The sequence below is a fragment of the Sturnira hondurensis genome, unplaced genomic scaffold (genome assembly GCF_014824575.4).
Source record: "Sturnira hondurensis isolate 20B ecotype Veracruz unplaced genomic scaffold, ASM1482457v3 Scaffold0003874, whole genome shotgun sequence".
NCBI classification, from domain to species: domain Eukaryota; kingdom Metazoa; phylum Chordata; class Mammalia; order Chiroptera; family Phyllostomidae; genus Sturnira; species Sturnira hondurensis.
In genome coordinates, this window is record NW_028076505.1 from 3,177,622 (window position 1) to 3,196,299 (window position 18,678).

At 50.2% G+C, this 18,678-nt stretch overlaps 1 protein-coding gene across 1 annotated transcript in view; it reads left to right on the forward strand.

Annotated features, from left to right (window-relative positions):
• Window positions 1–11,433: 11,433 nt before the first annotated feature.
• PKNOX1 (PBX/knotted 1 homeobox 1) overlaps window positions 11,434–18,678 on the forward strand; it is a 54,021-nt gene continuing 46,776 nt past the window's right edge. Inside the window, exon 1 of the mRNA XM_037043045.1 lies at window positions 11,434–11,542. Coding sequence (XP_036898940.1) covers window positions 11,525–11,542 — 18 coding nt within the window. The 5' untranslated portion in view covers window positions 11,434–11,524. The remainder of the gene's footprint in view (window positions 11,543–18,678) is intronic.

Genomic DNA, 18,678 nt, shown 5'->3' on the forward strand with positions numbered 1-18,678 from the left:
AGGGAAAGGCTAGAGCCGCTGAGTACTCGTGACCGGCCCCTCAGCTCAGGTTGGGCTGGAGCTCAGGCTTCCCTGGTGGGGGCGGGTGCCCTGGGCCCATGCAGCCCCCGTGTGGCCAAGGGGAGAGGCCCCCAGGCCGCCTGGGTGCTGTGTTGAGATCTGGGCTGGGTGCAGGACTGATCGGGACCAGGCCCCCACAGGACCAAGGAGAGGGTGTGGGGCTGAGCAGTGCGATTCTGACTCGGACCCCCGAGGTCAGCGCAGGCCCACCGGGCAGGGGCACCATCCCCGACAAGACGGCCCTCGTTCCTGCTGCCACCCAAATTTTAGGGGTTCCAGAACACTGATGCTCCTGAGCAACTGGAGACTAATTCCAGGGATTCTCACCACTCTTTGTGGTTCAGTCAGTTACTAGAATGACTCAGAACTCAGGAAAGCACCATAGTTTTACCAGATACTGAAAACAGATAGAATTTAGAAGTAGCCCGAAGAAGGGACCCATAGGGCAAGGTCTGGGAGGGCCTCCAGTGAGGAACCTCTGTGCCCTCAGGTGCCACACTCCTGACACATCCACGAGTGTCACCAACCCAGAAGCTCACGTGGATTTCCGATGTTTTGAGTTCTTATTGGGGGTGTACTAGGTGGGCACAGTTGAATCACTGGTCACATGATTGAACCCAATCTCCCAGCCCCCTTCTCTCCCTGGAGGTCAAGAGGTTGGCCTGATATCATCTGGTTCAAAGTCCCAGCCCTCTGAACCCCTGGGTGGCCTTTCTGGCCTGATTGGCCCTCATCCTGAAGCTGTTTACCGGGCTGCCAGGATCCACCTCATTAGCATAAACTCAGATGTGGTCTGAGGGGTTGGAAGCTGCCTCCCAGGAGCTGGGGAGACTGGGGACAGAGACAGGCCAAGCCCTTTGTTACACGGCAGCTCCCAGCCCCACCACAAGGGACCAAGGAAACTCCCAGATGACCTCTGAGAGCTGCCCCGAGAGCCACACCCCTGTGGGGACTAGAGAAGTCCCTGTTTCCCTGATGGTCCGTGCACCCAAAACTTGAAACGTGATCAGGAGAAAAACCCAGAAATTCGAGATGTGTTCGTGGGGGATGGCCTCGCCATGAGTTCTCCTCGCAGGAATGTCGGTTTCGCCGGTGAAGCAACAAGCAAATATTTCCAGGCCACCGCTGCCCGAAGGTCACACATGCATTCCCATGACTGTGTTTGGATTTTAGATGGCATTCTTCTGAGTGAATGTCACTTGGGGGATGGTTAGCTTCCTAGTTATTCTGATGTTCAGTTTCAGGAAGTAAAGCTCTTTTGATTTATTTAAATTCTTATGGGCTGAGACAAAGTCATCTCTGTGAGTAATCTGCTTGAATGTCATTGCCACAGCTGACGTTGTGTGGGTGACACTCTCTGTGTAACTGAAGAAGTCACTTAGGGGGACAGTTTGCTCTTGTTTACAGGAGCAGTCAGGACGGACGGATTCGACTCCCTTCCCCACAGAGCCGGTGTATGCTTTTGGGTGAGATTCTTAGCTTTTCACTGCCTCTATTTTCCCATAAAATAGAATTAATAACACTTGCTCCTACTGCAGTGGAATAACATGATGTCTGGGGTTGGTTTTAAACTCCTTAAAGGGGGGAGAAAAGGAGGGGAAACAGAAGAAATAAAACTGGCAAAACGTTAATAGTTGTACAGCTGGCTGATGGGTACACAGAGGTTCATTATTCTCTTTACTTTTGTGTGTGTGAAAACTTCCAAAATAAAAAGGTCAGGAAGTAATGATAACACCCGCCCCGTTTACCGCGGGGGGTGCCGTGAAGCGGCACTCTGTCCTCAGAGCGCCTCTGGGCCCTCGCAGAAGGATGCCACACGAACTTGAGCTGTTACTCTGTGGCCTTCAGATTATTGCATCACACCTTCAGTGTTGTTGACAAGAGACAGAAAATAGATTGGGACCCACGGGAAGGGTGGCTATGGAAGAGGGAGATAAACCTCCCAGAGCCCTGGGCGCTCCCCAGGGAGCTGATCTTCACCTGACAAACCGGAGAGGCCCATCTGGGCAAACCGGTGATGTCGGAGACAAATCTGCAGTACATCAAAAATACGCTGCTGGGCAGCTGACAGTTTTATTCTGAAGTTCTACATGTGTAACATTTCCAGTCTCCTAAGCGGTAAGTTATACATTTTTATATGTAAATCACTGGTTCCCAGATGAGTACACTGAATAAAAAATAAGCTGCCCCAGAAGCTGGTTAATGACTGCCAACCCGACACCCAGGAGCAGGGTGATTTACTGAGTCTGGGGAACCAGTGAGCCGACGGGAGAAGCTAATGCAGCGAAGAGGTTGTGCCGATCACAGCATGACTCCTGTACTGTGGCAAGGGCAGCAGAGTTATAGAGAGAGACACGGCATTAAACTGCGTGCTGTGAAAGTCACCAACAACCTCATCCCTACCTGAAGAAAGTACATTTGAGAAGACATATTGTTGGCTCCCTATAACCCCCTGAGCTTTCTATGACGGTGTAAAGAGAATTAGCTGAATGCCAGTAATAGATCTGCTCTAAAAAAACTCAGAAAGGACGAGAATGCCTCATGTTACATGGAAAATGGGCCTCCGAGTTCCTGAAGCGTGTTCGTCTCACAGACAGCGGCACTGGCTGTGGGCGGCGAGCATGAGGTTTCAGCCCCCCGAGCCTGTGTGATGGGATCCACAACTCACGATGACGATGAGAAAAGGCAATGTGGATCCTGCTGAAAGTGCAACAAAACAGTGCCCCCAATGATTTTGAAGCTTAAGGACTCCCTGGTTGTTCTAAGACAGAACCAACGTGAGTGCACAGAGAAGTCTTCAGTAATTCAGAGCGGCTGGTGGTAGAAATGAGACAGGAGTGCAAGCTCATTCTGTGTTAGCAAACCCTTTGGGCAAGGGATGATCAGAAGGTGTAAACAAGGCTTACAGGGAGCCTTTGAGTAGGTAAGAAATGCTTTCAGAAAGGAAAAGCTGGTCCTGGTCAGCTAGCTCAGTTGGTTAGGATGTTGTCCCGATACACCAAGGTTGTGGGTTTGGTCCCTGTTCGGGACCAAAGGATCAGCCAATGAGTATATAACGAAGAGGAACAACTCATCGATGTTCCTCTTTCCCTAAAATCAATAAATAAAAATTTAAAAAGAAAATCTTGAAACCTTTATGCATAGTTTCCAAAACCTAAGCTAACTGTAAATGATTCCATCTCGTTGTTAAACAGGCTTCTAATGACCCCTCTTTGGCAAGAGTTCAAGTTCCTTGTTGGCAGTGAAAGCGGGAGAAGGAGACACCCTGTGCTGGGATGAGGGCTGCGACCTTGTCTTTAGGGCACAGTGGGGCTGCAGTGAGCCTTGAACTTGTCCATTTTTTCCCCTTTAGAATAACCCAGATTCCTCCTGGCCCTAGAATTTATAAGCACATTGTGTTTTCCGGTAACGAGTTTATTCTCTAATTTTCCTCAGATCCTGATTAATAGTGACCCATAACAAAGATTCTTCCTTTTGCAGGACAAATCTATGTGGAGACAGCAAAACAGAAGTGTTGTCCGATCTGATGGGCAGTGAGAGAGAAGGGGTGACGCAGCCACCAAGAAGGCTGCTCGCTGACTGAGCCCACGGGTCCGGCCCAGGCTTTGTTCTCTCTCTTTGAAAACATGCTGCAGAAGATGAAACTCTGTCCTCTGATGTCTCAAACGTTGGTAAACATTCATTTCAGGAAGATTCGGAGAACAGCCAGGAATGAGGGGACAAAGAGAAAAAGAAAACTTTCAGCCTGATGCTCCTTTTTGTAGTGACTTGGTGCTGTCCCCAGGACAGGGGGCAGTGTGCCAGCCCTGCACCCTCTCCCCTGGGCTTCCCTCTTCAGCCCCTCAGGTCAGGCCACAGCAGATCTGAGTCCTGCGAAGGTCCTTGCAGCCAGCTGACGGGCAAGGAGGTGACAGAGGGGGCCGCAGCCCAGCCACCGATTTTCTGTCCTTGTCCCTTTCTGTGCCCCCCACTCCTCAGCCAGGCAGTGGATACAGCCCCTCCAGGTGGGAGTGCCCCAGCCTGGGGCGGGGGCGCTGGGAGGGCAAGAAGGCAACTTTCCTAAGGCCACACTGACTGCTGGCGGGCAGATAGGAAGCAGCACTACAGGGCCTGAAGGCATATTTTCTGTGGATGACCCTCAGCTTGTGATTGTCATCACCCCTCTAGAACCACAGTGGAAGCGGCCGACCTGGACCCACGGGCCTTCCAGGGTCATCTAGTAGGGAAGGAGGGAACGGTGCAGTCAGTAAATGAAGCATGCCTGCTCTCCTGATGGCCTCAGTGTGCCATCACAGGGGTCTAAACAGAGATGAAAAGGGGCACCGTCTTTGTCAGTGGTCTCTAGGGAAACAGAACCAATGGGAGGAAGATATGCATGTGTATTTACATACACATATATTTATAGCGACCTTGATCTATAGCTATCATATCTATCTATGATAGATATGTATCTATCAAGTGACTGATTGTAAAGAATTGGCTAGTGGCATTGTGGGTGTTGGCAAGTCTGAAATTTGCAGGGCAGGTCAGCAGGCAGAAAATTCTGGTGAGCGTTGATGTTGCCGTGGTCTGCTGGTAGAATTCCTCAGGGGATCTCAGTCTGCTTTCTTGTCAGGCCTTCACTGATTGAATGAGGCCCACCCATATTACAGAGGGTAATGTGCTTTGCTCAACATCTACTGATTTAACTGTTAATCTCACCTAAGAAATACCTTCACCACAGCCTCTAGATTTGTGTTTAACAACACAGCTGGCCCTGACAGGTGTAGCTCAGTAGGTTGGGCTTTGTCCCTTAAAGCAAAAGGTCTCTGGTTCGATTCCCAGTCAGAGCACAGGCCTGGGTTGTGGGCCAGGTCCCTGGTGGGGGCCACGTGAGAGACAACCACATGCTGATGTTTCTCTCCCTCTCCTCTAAATAAATAAATAAATAAATAAATAAAACCTCTAAAATTTTTTTAAAAGTAGGTGATTAAAAAAAGAAGAAAATACATAAATGCAATTTAAAAAGAAAACAATACAACTGGACGCTCTAGCCCAACCAGGTTAACACAACCCTAACCATCCCGTTCCGTAGCTCAGGAAATACCACCTGCCCTCACACCACTATGGCTGCCCAGTGCCCGCTGCACACACTTTTGTCCTTTCACGGTTCTGGCTTATTGTGCTTCCTTCCACCCGTCTGAGCAGGCCAGCGGCCTCTGGAAAAATGGGCAGTGCGCGCACCTGGCCCTGTCTGTCCGGAGCCCCCAGCCTGCTTTCGTCGTGTGGCTCTGTGTCTCCACTGCGACTTGCTCCATCCTGTCTCTGGTTATCGTGTTTCAACTGTTCATGGACCTAGTCAAGAAATTCTCTCCCTTTACACACATCGGAATTACTATTCAGCCTTAAAAGGGAAGGGAATTCTAACCCGAGTCACGACATGGAGGAACCCTGAGGACAGCAGGCCAAGTGAAATAAGCTGGTCAGAAAAAGACGGACGCAGCACAGCACGATTGCCCTCAGAGGAGGTGCCTGGAGACAGAGAGCAGACCAGTGACAACGCGGGCCTGGGGGCGGGGCGGGGCGGGGCATGGGGGCGGGGAGTGCCTGCTGCAGGGCGTAGAGCCTGGGCCTTGCTGCGGGGAGCGCTGCAGACTGCGGCCGCTGCGGTGTGCTCAAGGTCACCGGGCTGTGCGTTTACATCCCGTCGCCAGGGCAAATGTCTTGACATGAGTATTTTACCACAGGGATGTTACGTCGCTCCCAAATATTTGGGGATTTTTTCCAGTTATTTTTCTGTTCTTGATTTGTAGTTTAGTCCCGTTGCGGGTGGGAGGACACGCCTTGTATGACTTAAATTCTTTTCAGTTCCCTGATACTAGCTGGCTGGCTCTGTCCTGCTGTGGGTCATCACTTCTCAAAGGTTCATCGACCTCATCAAGAAATGTTCTCTTTGAAGAACTGGCTTTTATCAAATGACAGATTCCAGTCATTTGGAGAATTCATGGAGCATATACTTCATTACAACATTTGAGCAGTCCCTGGGGGCAGTGTGAAAGACCCCAAAAGAGTGTACACAAATTGAACTCCAATCAGAAGAAAAGGCAGGCAAGCAGGCACTGACCATGTAACACCCAGTACAGGATCCCCAACCTTGTCAGGTCTCCATTATGGATACTAAGCAAGGGAGAGACGTCAGAGAGGAAAAGAAAACTCTAGGAAGAGACCCTGTGACGTTACTAGTGAAGAATCAGTTTGATGAACTTCATTCTTCTCCGTGCTGTTAAACTAACCAGCTGCTCTCGGGGAGGGGCCCAGGGACAGAGGACCCCCAAGACCCACTCAGGGAGCCCCTGTGGTCAACATTATTTTTAGACGAATACTAAGATGTCACTTGCCTTTTCCACAGTGGCGTTTGCAACACTGATACAGCTGCAATGATGGGTGAGACTGCAGGCTCCTCTGCATGGATGGATCGAGGCCGTTACACCAGATTCTACTGCCTTTCGCTGTATTCTCCGTGACCAGGGCTCACCGTGAAAAGGGGCAGTTTCCCTAACAATGCCCTTGTCCAGGCAGAATGTATGAATTTTCTTAAGTGTTTGACTGCTGAATATGCACCTTGTTAATATTCTATGCATGGGAATGGGCAGGACACATGACATGCGCTGCAGATGCAGGTCCAGCGGCCGCCTGGGGGAGCAGCCCTGGCGTGACCAAGTTGGCTTAGCTGTTGTTTTTCATGGAAAAACACCTTTTTTTTTTAACCTGAAAAGAACAATGGACAAACTTCTGGTTATTCAGACTTCGGTATTTGGCAGTTATTTTCCTAAAAATGAACAAGTTTGTCCCTTCAAAGAAACCAGCACGCAATATTTGCTTTCAGTGACCAAATTTGAACTTTCAAGTGAAAATTAGCATTCTGGAGAACTTGAACCTATTTTTGAACCTGATCATGACCTGATACTTAAAGCCTTCTCTGACGAGGCCGGTGGTGAGATTACAACCGTGGTCTTTTAATACTGTCTAGTGAAACGTGCCAGCATTTGGAATACCCGCATAACGCAGCGGGTTAATATTTTCCAAATGACTGAATGGTCCTGTTACAAAGTAACGTGCAGGTAATAGATCTATTCAAAGTGCTGGACAAACCAGGGAGTTTTAGTCTAACAGCACATATCTCACTACTGTGGTGTCACAGTGCACAGCGCAATGGACCTTCAAGAAACGCCCACATATCAGTCTGGGTGGAGGACATGCGTGAACACTCCTCCACTTCCCTGCTACACATCTCGGCAAGGCCAAGTTTCTTCACATGCGTCCGAGCAGATTGAGCACAGACGCAGATACGAGGACCCAGCTGTCTGCCTGTAAGCTAGACATTAAACAGAGTCCCCAAAACGTGAAGCAAGCCCACTATCCTCACTGAGTTTTTTTAAATACTTACTTCTCATAAAATGTTATTTATGCCCCGGCTGGTTGGGTTCAGTTGGTTGGAGTGTTGTCCCATAAACTGAAAGAATGAGCGTTTGATTTCTAGTCTAGGAACCACAGGCCTTGGCTGTAGATTCAATCCCTAGGTTGCGTGAGAGAGACAACCGATCAATGTTTCTCTCCCTCTCATTCTCCCTCCCTTCCCCTCTCTCTAAATCAATAAGCATGTCCTTGGGTGAGGATAAAAAATAAAAAGTTATTTATGTTGACATAGAACAACACAGAATAATAGGTTTCTTAATGTAATTTTTAATAAATGAATATAGATCTTTAAAAACAATTTTTGCCCTGGCTGGGGTGGCTCAGTGAATCGAGTGCTGGCCTGTGAACTAGAGGGTTGCTGGTTTGATTCCCAGTCAGGCCAAAGGGCATGGTTGTGGGTCAGGTCCCTGGTTGAGGGTGTATGAGAAACAACCACACATTGATGTTTCTCTCCTTCTCTTTCTCCTTCCTTCCCCTGTCCCCTAAAAAGAAATAGATAAAATCTTTAAAAACAATTTCCCGGTTTTAATGTCTAACTCTGTATGCTTTTGTCAACCCACAGCCAGCTGTGAAATGCAGCCTGTCAGTCTCTGCAGAGTCAGGGTGGGGCAAAGGGACTCATGACAACCACTGGGGGGGGGGGGAAATTTAAGTCTAAACTTCCCAATTCTTCATATTTAGGAAATCCCTCACTTTATAAGTTTAATCTGAGTATTTAAGAAGGTAGGAGGGGTGAGAAAACAGCTAAGAAAAATGAACCTTGTGGTGGGGAGACAGCCCTCCCCTTAGGCCCCTGGCCCTCCCCCCAGAGCTACTTTGGCACAACTTGCAAGCTCCTCCCAGTGCTCCTGACCCACACCTGTGTCTGCTCTTCATGGTTCCCTTTGAACTGATTGTAACGTTTCAGCAGTTCCCACATTCAATGAGCGAGTTCCCTGAGATATCTGCCACATGCTGGTTACATGTATGAGACTCATGTCTCTGTCTTTGGTCGACATGATTTTCTATTGCTGACCCCGGAATCTGGCTGTGGCTGCCGTTTCCCCGCTGCATGTTGCAGCGGCTCTTCAGGGGAAAGTGTGGCCAGCAGGGCAGTGTCTCCCACACTGATCTTTTCAGGGACTTCATTGTAGGAACTGGTCTCTTGAGAAAACAGGTTTAGGAACGAAGACTTGTGGGCCGTCTTCATCCTGGCCTGGCTCTTTATAAGCTCTTCTCAGGTAGGGCACCTACTATGTGCACTGGGTATTTTCTAGCTGCAGCCTCATTTCCTCTTCTGCATAATCCTGAGAGGTCCCATTGTTCCCACTGAAGACGGAGGACACTGGACCCCAGGGAGGGGAACCAGCCTCAATCAACTTCATGTGGTAGGTGGCACGGATAGATTTCCCATCCAGGGCTTTGGAACAAAAGCCCAGGGCTCTTTTGATGATATGCACAACGGTCTGTTTTACACAGAAAAAGAAAACAGGCAGCATGTGAGATGGTCCCCAGCGATCCTTTCCTGGTGTTCCTGTCTTCATGGGATCTCTGCCCTTGAGTGTGGGCAGGGCCTGTGGTTTGCTTCTAACCAATAGAATAGGTGATGGAATGTCACTTCTGGGATTACTTCATATAAGACGTAACTTCTGTCTTCTTAACGGGCTCTAGTCTTTGGCAGCTTTGATGAAGCAAGTTGCCATGTTGTGAGCTCAGCTATGGGGAGGTCCCAGTGGTGAGAAACTGAACATAACCTTCAGTCAAAAGCCAGCAAGGAGCCGAGGCCCTCGGTCCATCCGCCATTGAGCACTGGATTGCAAACTCTGCCAGAGAGGGTCCAAGTCTAACTTGTCTTTTACATAAATCTTCAGGGTTGTTCCAACACCATACAGCCACAGGCAGAGTCTGTGTGGCCCTACAGAACTGCATTTTCTAGCCTGGGACAGGCTCGCTGGCGCCTTAGCAGAGTTCTCCCAGCCCTTCCCTGTGGCTTCTCTCAAAAGTGCTCTGCCTATCTTACTGCCCAACCTATGTGCCTGTCTCCCCTACCTGTCAGCCTGATGGCTGTAAGTGTATCTACGAATATTTATATGTGGCTGTTTATTTCACACACCTAAATATGGTCCTTTGGACAACAGTAATAATTTTAGAAAATAAATTGGAAAAGAGAGTAGCTAGAATTCTGGTTACAAACAAATGTTCTTTTTGTTGTTGTTAAGAAACCACGGGGTGTGCCATGAATAGAGGCAAAGGCCACATGCCTACCTAATTTTTATTTTTCCTAAATAGGGCCTCCCAAATGTGTGAGCATCAGAGCCACAAAAGCTGGAGGTGATCACTGATGGTGCTTTGAGCCCTTCCTTTTTTTCTGGAGATAGCCCCGTGAAAAGGAGAGACAGATCATGAGGGTACAGAGGCAAGGACCAGAACACAGAGGCCAGATCTGATGGTGGGTGGGCAGGGCCTGGGCTGAATCTGCCTGTGACTTACACCATGCTCTAGGGTGACTGCACACACTTATGTCTTCCCAGTTCCCAAACCCCTGCTGCCTCACTTAATGGGAACCAGATGAAAACTTCAGACTGGGGCAGACACCAGGGTGAGGCGAGTGAGGCCAGGGCCACTTCATGGCAGTGTGGGACCAGTGCAGTAAAATCAGCTCCCGTCCTCAGAAGGGCCCACACTTGGTGGGCATTTCCATTCTGCACTGGGCCCTGCACATTACATAGTGGGTCTGATTCACTGAGTTTTTGGTATCACCACCATCTTTCCACCCAGGTCAGTGAGTGGCTCACTGGCCTCCCCCTACTCAGGCCTCAGAGTACTCTCTAAAAAATGCAGTTCTGCAACACCTTGCAGGCTCTGCCTGTGAGTTCATGGTTTATGCAGCCCTGAAGATTTATGAGGAATGTCTTCCTGGACTGTTCAGGACAGACCGACCCCAGGCACCCTCCAGCCGCACATTCCCATCTTGGCGAGCCTGCTGAGCATCCCTTCTCCGAACTGTGTATCAACTCAGTACAGCAATCCCACCTGGTGGGAATGTTCCTCCAAAAATGGCCAGTTGGACAAACCCTGTGCTTCTGTACTAGGGTAGGTGATGCCTTCCCTTAACGTCTTGGAAAGCAATGCCACCGACGGCACTTGTAGGTGTACTGCGACAGTCTTCACCTTGAAATACAGACCACATTTTCCCTGTCCCCCCCAAGGGGGGGGGTGCCCTTCACCTGCTGATAGGGCCTGCGCAGGTCACCTGGGCCCAGTAGAGGTATACTGCAGGCAAAGCGCCAGACCAGAGAGGCGTGCCTGCAGCGGTGGCTGGAAACCGCATCCCCGGGACGAATGGTGCCCGGGACCACGCCAATCGCTGGGCAGAGATCGCGAATTTGGGCATACGTGCGTACCCACTGTGGGGTCCCGGCCCGCACCCACGAAGAAGGCGGCACAGGCTGCCGCGGGCCTGCACATAAAAGGGAGCGCGCGCAAGCTGGGTGGACTCGGCATGGACACCTGCACCGCCCGGCCTCCAAAGGTCTCTGAGGGCAGCCGGGATCCGCCCAGTCCCACCTGCAGAAGGGCGCGTGGAGTGGGGTCCGCACCTCCTCCCGCATGGTTCCTCCCACCCGAGCCCGCTGCACAAATCTTTCCCGGCCACTGGAGAGCAAGAGGAGAGGGCGTGGCGTGCGCCCAGGTCACGCCTTCAGCCGCAGAGTCAGGAGGCGGGAAGCTGGGCCAGCTGGGGGCGGGGCCTAACTCGGGCGCGAGGCGGGGGCGGGGCCCGCCATCGCCCGCCCCCGCCTAGCTCTCCACCCCCGGAACTCAGGCCACGCCCCGCGCCGCTGCGGCGCAGAGGTGGGGCGGGGTCCGGCCCCAGCTGGCCCCGCCCCATCTCTGAATATTGATGCCGCGCGCGTCGGCGTCGCCCTCCTCCCATTGAGCGAGGCTGTGTCGCGTGGCCCAGCGTCGGCGTGACGGTTGGACGCGGGCGCGGCACTGCGGGTCCCGATTGCTGCAGCCGCTTGTCAGTGTGATGAAGATTGGCACCCAGGTAAGCTGTCACTCAACCGCTCCGCCGCCGCCGCCGCTCCGCCGCCCCGTCCCTATCAATCACGCCGGCCCGCCGGCGCCGCGGCCGTCGCCCCGTCGCCACCGCCTGGGTCTCCGTAGTCCGCCGCCACCTGGGAGGGCCGAGCCGGACCCGCCGCCCGGGGCAGGGGGCGGGGAGGGGGCGCTAGTGGGGGAGGGGAGCCAAGGCCGTGGGGAGGGGCGCTGTCCGCCGGGCCGCCGCGGGGGCGCGCCCAGCTTGTTTCTCAGTGTGGGTTTACGGACGCGGAAATTTCTGGAAGGCTCTGCCGCCGCCGCTGCTGCGGTGCGGGGCCCGCTGTGAGGCGCGCGCTCCTAACCGTCCCTTACGGAACGCGGCGCGCGCCCCTGCGCGGGCGGGGGCGGGGCAGTAGTGGGGGGACGCGCAGGCGGGGGCGGGACCGAGCCAGGGCGCGCGGGTGGGCGGGTCCGGCGTGAGGGCGCGGGGGCGCGCGGGGGCGGGGTCAGCTTGCGAGCTGCTAGGGCCCCGCAGTTGGTTCAGAGGCCGTGGGGGTTCTTCGCGGGGCGCTGGGCGGGAAGATGGCGGGTGCGGCTGCTGGAGGGGTGAGCCGCGGCCAACACCCGCGCGCTTCAGGCAGTGCAGGTCTCTTTGGCAGTGCCGGGGTTGGCGGGGTGGAGCCCCGGAGGTGTGGACTGGAGAGGGAGCCGGGCTGTGTGCCTCGGGCCAAGGTGCCTGTTTCGGAATTTGTTGCGGAGATAGCGTTTGTGTTTAACGGCCAGTTTGAAATACTGCGTACAAGTGTGGGACATGGTTTAGCGCTCGCTGGAATTTCACATTCCTTTAGAAAGAAGTGAGTCACTTCAGAAATATTAGGAAAAGTTGAGTCTGCTTTATTTCACCCTGATGGCTCTGAAAATGCCCTGTTAAGTGGTTCTGCCACACCACTTAGGTCTCCTTCGTGAGCTGTGACCCCCCTCCCCCAAATATTTATTACTTGCGTTGCTGGCATCGAAATCCGTGGTGAGGGCAGAAGGCAGACAGTTGGTTTGTGTGGGTTTGGGCGGGGGGAGCTGTCCGTAACCAGATGTGCGTTGGTGAGCTTGAGCACAGCCTTGCAGCCACCCAGGATGTATCTGAGGCGTCAGGGGTGTAATTTAATAACTTAGAAGGTAAGAATTAGCTTTCTGTGAAAGATACTGGTTTTTCTTTAGGAAGTGAGTACTTTCCACTTTGGGGTAAAGGAAACCCTCAGCTTTAGTTGGGTGTAGCTTGTTTTTCCCCCCCTGACGATCAAAAAAGGTAATATTTTATATATTCAGTATGTTTATACTATACATCATGTTTTAGCAAATTACGTAATATTTTACAATATATTCTAAATATTACAAGGAGGAATTGAAGTGAAATATAAAGATGTTTGCTGGTAGTTACTGGTGATGGACACATCTGGTACATGGATCTGAAAGATGGCAGTGACTCACATCTATCTGCCTTTTGTCTTTTTTTCCTTAATTTACTGTGTGGAGAGTGGTATGTGCATCATGCAGTTACAGTATTTGGCGGAATGCACAGTGTGCCACTGTGTGCCACGGACTGGCACCGGGCTTTTTCTTACCCACCATGGAGGAAGCTTCCTGCTCAGAGGGTTGGAAAGGGACGTGGGAATGGGTGAGCGGAGCTCCGGGACTTGACAGATCAGGTGCTGGGCTTGTAATTTAGGTACCAGAAGGGAGCAGTGTGGTGAATGACGCTGGGTGTGAACCTGAGTTGTTGGTTCCTGTCCTCTAGTTTCATCTATTTACATTTGTGTCAGTGTAGTGCAACTGTAGGAAAGTACTACCAGAGCAGTAACATTCTAATTATAACTTTATTTTTGTTGCAAATTTTTAAGCATTTTGAAACCGTTTAGATGAAAACCCTGAAACTGCTGCTGATGCAAACCATCTGCCATCAGGGGCCTTTCCTGTGTTCCCCTTGGCCTCTGGGCTCTCTGGGAAGGTGTTTCAGATACAGTGGGTGGGGAAGAGAACCTGGTATACTGACGTCGTTATCAAAATATTGAGCCAAAATGGTGATAAAGTTTCTTATGTGCCCTTTATGAGCTGAACTAGTAATCCACTGCGTGCTGGCTTCAGTAATTAATTCCTTTGCAGTGGTGATAAGCAGAACTGACAATTTGAGATTTTCTGATGCAACCGTAATGCTTTGGGAAGATATTAGTGGATTCCTTTGGTGAAAAAGCTCCAGGTACTGCTGAAACTCCAGTATTCAATGTCTAACCTTGTAATTGAGTGAGAACTAGATTTCAGCCAGAGGTTATTGCAAATAAAGATGTGCTGTTTTTCCTCACTCAGGTTCACAGACATCAAGTTCCGAACTTCTGCATCAGGAGTCAGTTTGCCCTCAGCCCATTCATCTGTGGGAATATGTGTGTGCCCTTTTTCCCTTCAAATTATTGTACCGATGGCAGTGGGGATAAGGAAATTAAAACAGAGCAGATAACTTAGCAGTTCGGGGTCACCGGGCGAGGTGAGGGAAGCTGTCATGTGGGGATGCTGTCTTAGACCAGTGATTGTCAGCCTTTTTTGTGTGATGGTGCACGTAGGCCAGAAAAGTACATTTTTTGCCTGTCTGACGAAAAAATAGATATAATTTTGATTCATTCACACCTGGTGACTTTTGTTATATTGGCTGTTGTCATTGTTTAATTTGACAGTCTAAGTGAGAAGAGGTCAGTGACCCCGACTGAGTAGTCAGGTACTGCATGTTTGAAAAATTCTTGCAGCGCCCTGGTTGAAAAGGGCTGTGTTAGATCACTGTGACGTCTCTAGCTGTGGTGAGTTACTCTTCTTCCAGTTTTTACTGGCTGTTTAAGAAGACACTACTGGGGAGGAAAAATTACCCTCTACCCTTCAAGTTCTTCTGGCTGGACTAATAATTAAATCAACAGAAGAAAGATTAGTAGGAGAAAAACACAGTAAAGTTTAGTAACGTGTACATTGGAGAGACCCAGAAATGCTGTGTAACCTCCCCCAATGGTGGAAGCTGCCACCTTAGGTACCACCTTTAGCTAGCGACCGAAGATGATGGAGAGTCACTTATGGGAGGTCACCAGGCAAAGCATGGAAAACCTGGGTTGGGTGGTTATGCAGGTTTGAGTCCCTGCCTTTTCCTCTGGTAGTATAGGGAGGCCAGGAACAGTGGTGGAGATTGCCTTTACAAATCGAATTATTTTTTACCAAGGGTAACTTCTGGGTTTTCTGGGTTTCTCCCAGGTATGCTGGTTCTTAAAATTAACTAGCTGAAAATAATCAGTATCCCAAAGTGGCCTATTTTGAGCTCACAAACAGCTCCCCTTCAACACAGAAAGTGGAAAGCAAGCGTTGATTGACATGATCATTTGGTGGAAAGGCCTGGCTGCAGAGGCTGTCAAATGAGCCTACTGTATCTGCCATGTTGACCTGCCCACCAAAGTGTGCGCAGGGCCAGGGGCCCCTTGTGTTGGTGGCCCTTGTGTTGGTGACCGGTTGCCCATCCACCTACCCCACCTCCACCAGCCAGTGTATTAACTGTTTCTGGGAAGTTCCCTCGGATGGCCAGGGGACCCCGGGGAGGAGACAGAACAGCTGCCTAACTCTGTGTAGGATTCCTTGGGGGAAAAGCTCAACAGCTTTTTCAAAGTGTAGAAAACTGCTGATGCACCACCTTGAGAGACAGGGCCTGTGTGAGCTAGCTAGCCAGCATTTTGGGTTCATCGTACTGTTTTGGATCTTCCTCTAAATGATAGGATCAGTCGTCCTGACAGGTCCAGTTACCAGGCCCTGCCTTCCTTTCCTTAGGGTGAGCTGCCCAGTGTGGACTGATGGTGCCCCTGTGTTGGGAGATTGTTTTTGCTGGGGTGATGTCATCACCCAAAAGGCAGGAGTCTTTTGCACTCATCTGGTTCAGTAAAGCCATGTAAGGTGAGGTTATGGGCACGTTTGCTGGGAACGCTGCTTTTTTTGTTGGCCACCTGTGACTGACACAGAATGATAGTTTTAGTGAGGTCTCCGAATGGCAGGGAACAGGCTGACTTCAAGTCCAGGGGTCTGGGGCCCAGCAAAGATAAGGAAAATTGAAATGTAGTGGGATTGCAGGGACCACTACAGTGCTGAGCCTTGGGGCCAGTGGAGCTACTGGCAGGATCTGGCTGCCCACCTGGGGTCTTGGCCTTCTGGCCCTGTTGGACTCCAGCTCCCGTTCCAGCACACTGTCAGTTGCATCTTCCCTCCCCGCTGCCCACAGCTTGGGCTCGGCTCTCACACCTTTTCTTCCTGACTCCCAGCACGCTGCAGGGAGCATGGGACTGAGCTCGATTTCACTCCGCCCTCCTCCGGGCTGCCTTGTCCTACTCTGGGGAGGGGAGGGGAGAGGTGGGCAGAGGTGGGCTCCTGCCATCTGCACAGCTGCCCCCCTTCAGGTGGGTCTGCAGTGGGGTGAAGTCACTCAGAGGAGACTGTGGATTCGTAGGTACTGTGATTGCAGTTTGCACAACAGTCGGATTAGACTTTTACAAAAATAATGTATCAGTGAGACCTTGTTAATCTATCCACATGTGTTATATTTTGTCCAAAACATTTTATCAAGGTTTGTACTTTTTGCATTAAAAAAATAGGAATTTAATTTTGTATTCTTCTAAATTCAGTTACATATTAACTTTTTAATATTTTCTTTATTTTTAGAGGGAAAGGGAGGGATAAAGAGTGGGAGAGAAACATCAGTGCATGGCTGTCCCCCATGTGTCCCCTTTTGGGGACCCAGCCTGCAACCCAGGCATGTGCCCTGACTGGGAATCGAACTGGTGACCCTTTGCTTCACAGGCCCGCGCTCAATCCACTGAGCCACACCAGCCAGGGCCAAATTCAGTTACGTATTTATATATATACTTTTTAAAAAAACAAATGTTTATTTCAGCAGAATTTGCTGTAGCACAAGTGGAAATGCCCCTGTGGTCCTTGGGGGCAGCAGTAAGTAAAGTAAGGAAAGGGCACTGTTGACCCCCAGGGCCCAGTCGCCTTCCTGAGGTGGGGGGCGTCCTGTGCGTCGTGAGTGTTAGCGGCATCCTCAGTCTGCGCGCACGAGATGCCGGTCCGCACACACGAGATGCGGGTGAGGCACCAGCCCTGGCTGCAGCAGCTAAACATGTCTTCCGAGGTTGCTTAGTCTTCCCTGGGAGGTAAAATTCACCCCTTGGTTGATCTGGAACAGCCTTTCCCAAGACGTGTGGGGTGGAAACTGAATTTCACAGGACGTGCATCTACTTTTATGTATTAATCAGTTAAGCTATTTTGTATTTTTAGTCAGCATCATTTATGTCTTCATGTATTTACATAATCCAGGTACATATGTTTGTCATTTTGAATATTTAAGATAGCTTCACAGTTTTGTGACTGTTTTTCTGATTATTTTATGTCCACGCCTGATGTTGCAGAGCCTTTTGAGCATCTTGGTTTTGGTCATTTTCTGTGTTTGTTTTATCCACTGGCCCAACACGCTTAGTCAGATCCCAGGGGACATGGGTTGGGTGGTGTCGCCTCTGGGCCCGCTTCTGGGGTGTGGGTCCCCAGCACAGGCAGCGCCCTGGGAAGGAAGACTGTGTGAGGGGACCCTTGCCTCAAGGGGTGGGGTTCACATTTTTCATAAAATGTATTCATTGACCCTTAATAACAAGTACCTTGTGAAAGGATGGAGTGTCAGCTTTTAATGGTGGCGATGACAGTCAAGGCCTTAGAGACAGAGCTGTGACATGAATTAAAATTCTACTGCCTGTAATTGCCCACCTAGCCCAGAATTTACTGAAACAGGTCCTAAAACCATTAAAACACCTTTTGCTGTATCGTTAGTGAATATATGGGCCTTTGGCTTGGAAATATGTTTTTTGGAAGGTTTTTGTTTTAACAGAATGTAATATCTGATTTTATTTGAATATTAAACTTCAAGTGGTACTTCCCCAAACCGTGTTTGAAAAATAAAATGATTTCTTGGCACGTGTTGTCCTCAGAGTGCGTCATTGGGGTAAGGGATGTGAAGGAAACCAGGACAGGAGGCGGGACAGGTGGACAGCAACTCACTGAGCTGTAGTGACAGTCAGTTCAGTGTCCTAAAAGGCATCTTGGAAAAGAACTCTTTTTTTTTTTTAGTGTACAATTCTGATAGTTTTCTTGGATTCTTGAGAGCTTTCTTTATTAGTAATATTAGCAGGTTTAGTTTGGAAAACGATCATCACTTAAATGTTTTGAGGAAAGGTTAGTAACCACAAAGAAAATCTGGGGATGTAGTTTGCCAGTGTGTCTTGACTCTTGCTCTGTCCCCAGTCCTTTTGTGGCTTCATGGCCATCCATCTCTTACAGACGAGAACGCTGCGGGGACCCTGGAATTCCCTGCACTGCTGTAGGGAGGCGATCACACCCAGGTGAAGCAGCTTTCAGATCAGCGGTGGGGGGTAGGGGATGGAATAGTCACCCTGCTGAGAAGGGAAGCCCCTGCTGTGTGTGGCAGCTCTGAGGAGTGGGCTGCTGCACTGCATTGGGCACGTCTGTAGATTAAATGAACTATGCAAAAGACTCGCCCCCAAAACTGAGCACATTTTTGATGGGTAAAAGAAGTTATGAACATATCTTTGGACAGCTGTATTTTAGGCCAGGGTTTGGCAAACTACATACAGGCCTCTAGTCCAAGTGCCAGTAGAACCATTCATGGTACATTGTAAAGAGACAGCATGTGGCCCACAAAGCCTGAAATAAGTACTAGCTGGCCCTTTGCAGAAAAGTTTGCTGACCCCACAGTCAGTTCTCAGCTGCAACAAATCCAAGTCTGTGGATAAATGGAATCAAGTAGAATGAGTCTGTTGGGGAAATATGAGTAATAACGAGGAAGGTAGGATATTGTCCTTTAGTAGACTGTATCTTGCTGCTACTGGTATGGAATAACACCTGTGTAAAAATGGGGCCTATGTAGGTAGCTCTTGAATTGTAATTAGAATCATAAAGGAATCCATGTGAATAAATGCTAAAAGCTGTATCTAGAAATGTTTGCTATTGTGACCAGTTCTCATTGTTTCCCTGCTCCTTTCTTTTTCCCTTTTGTTGGCGTCGGAGCCC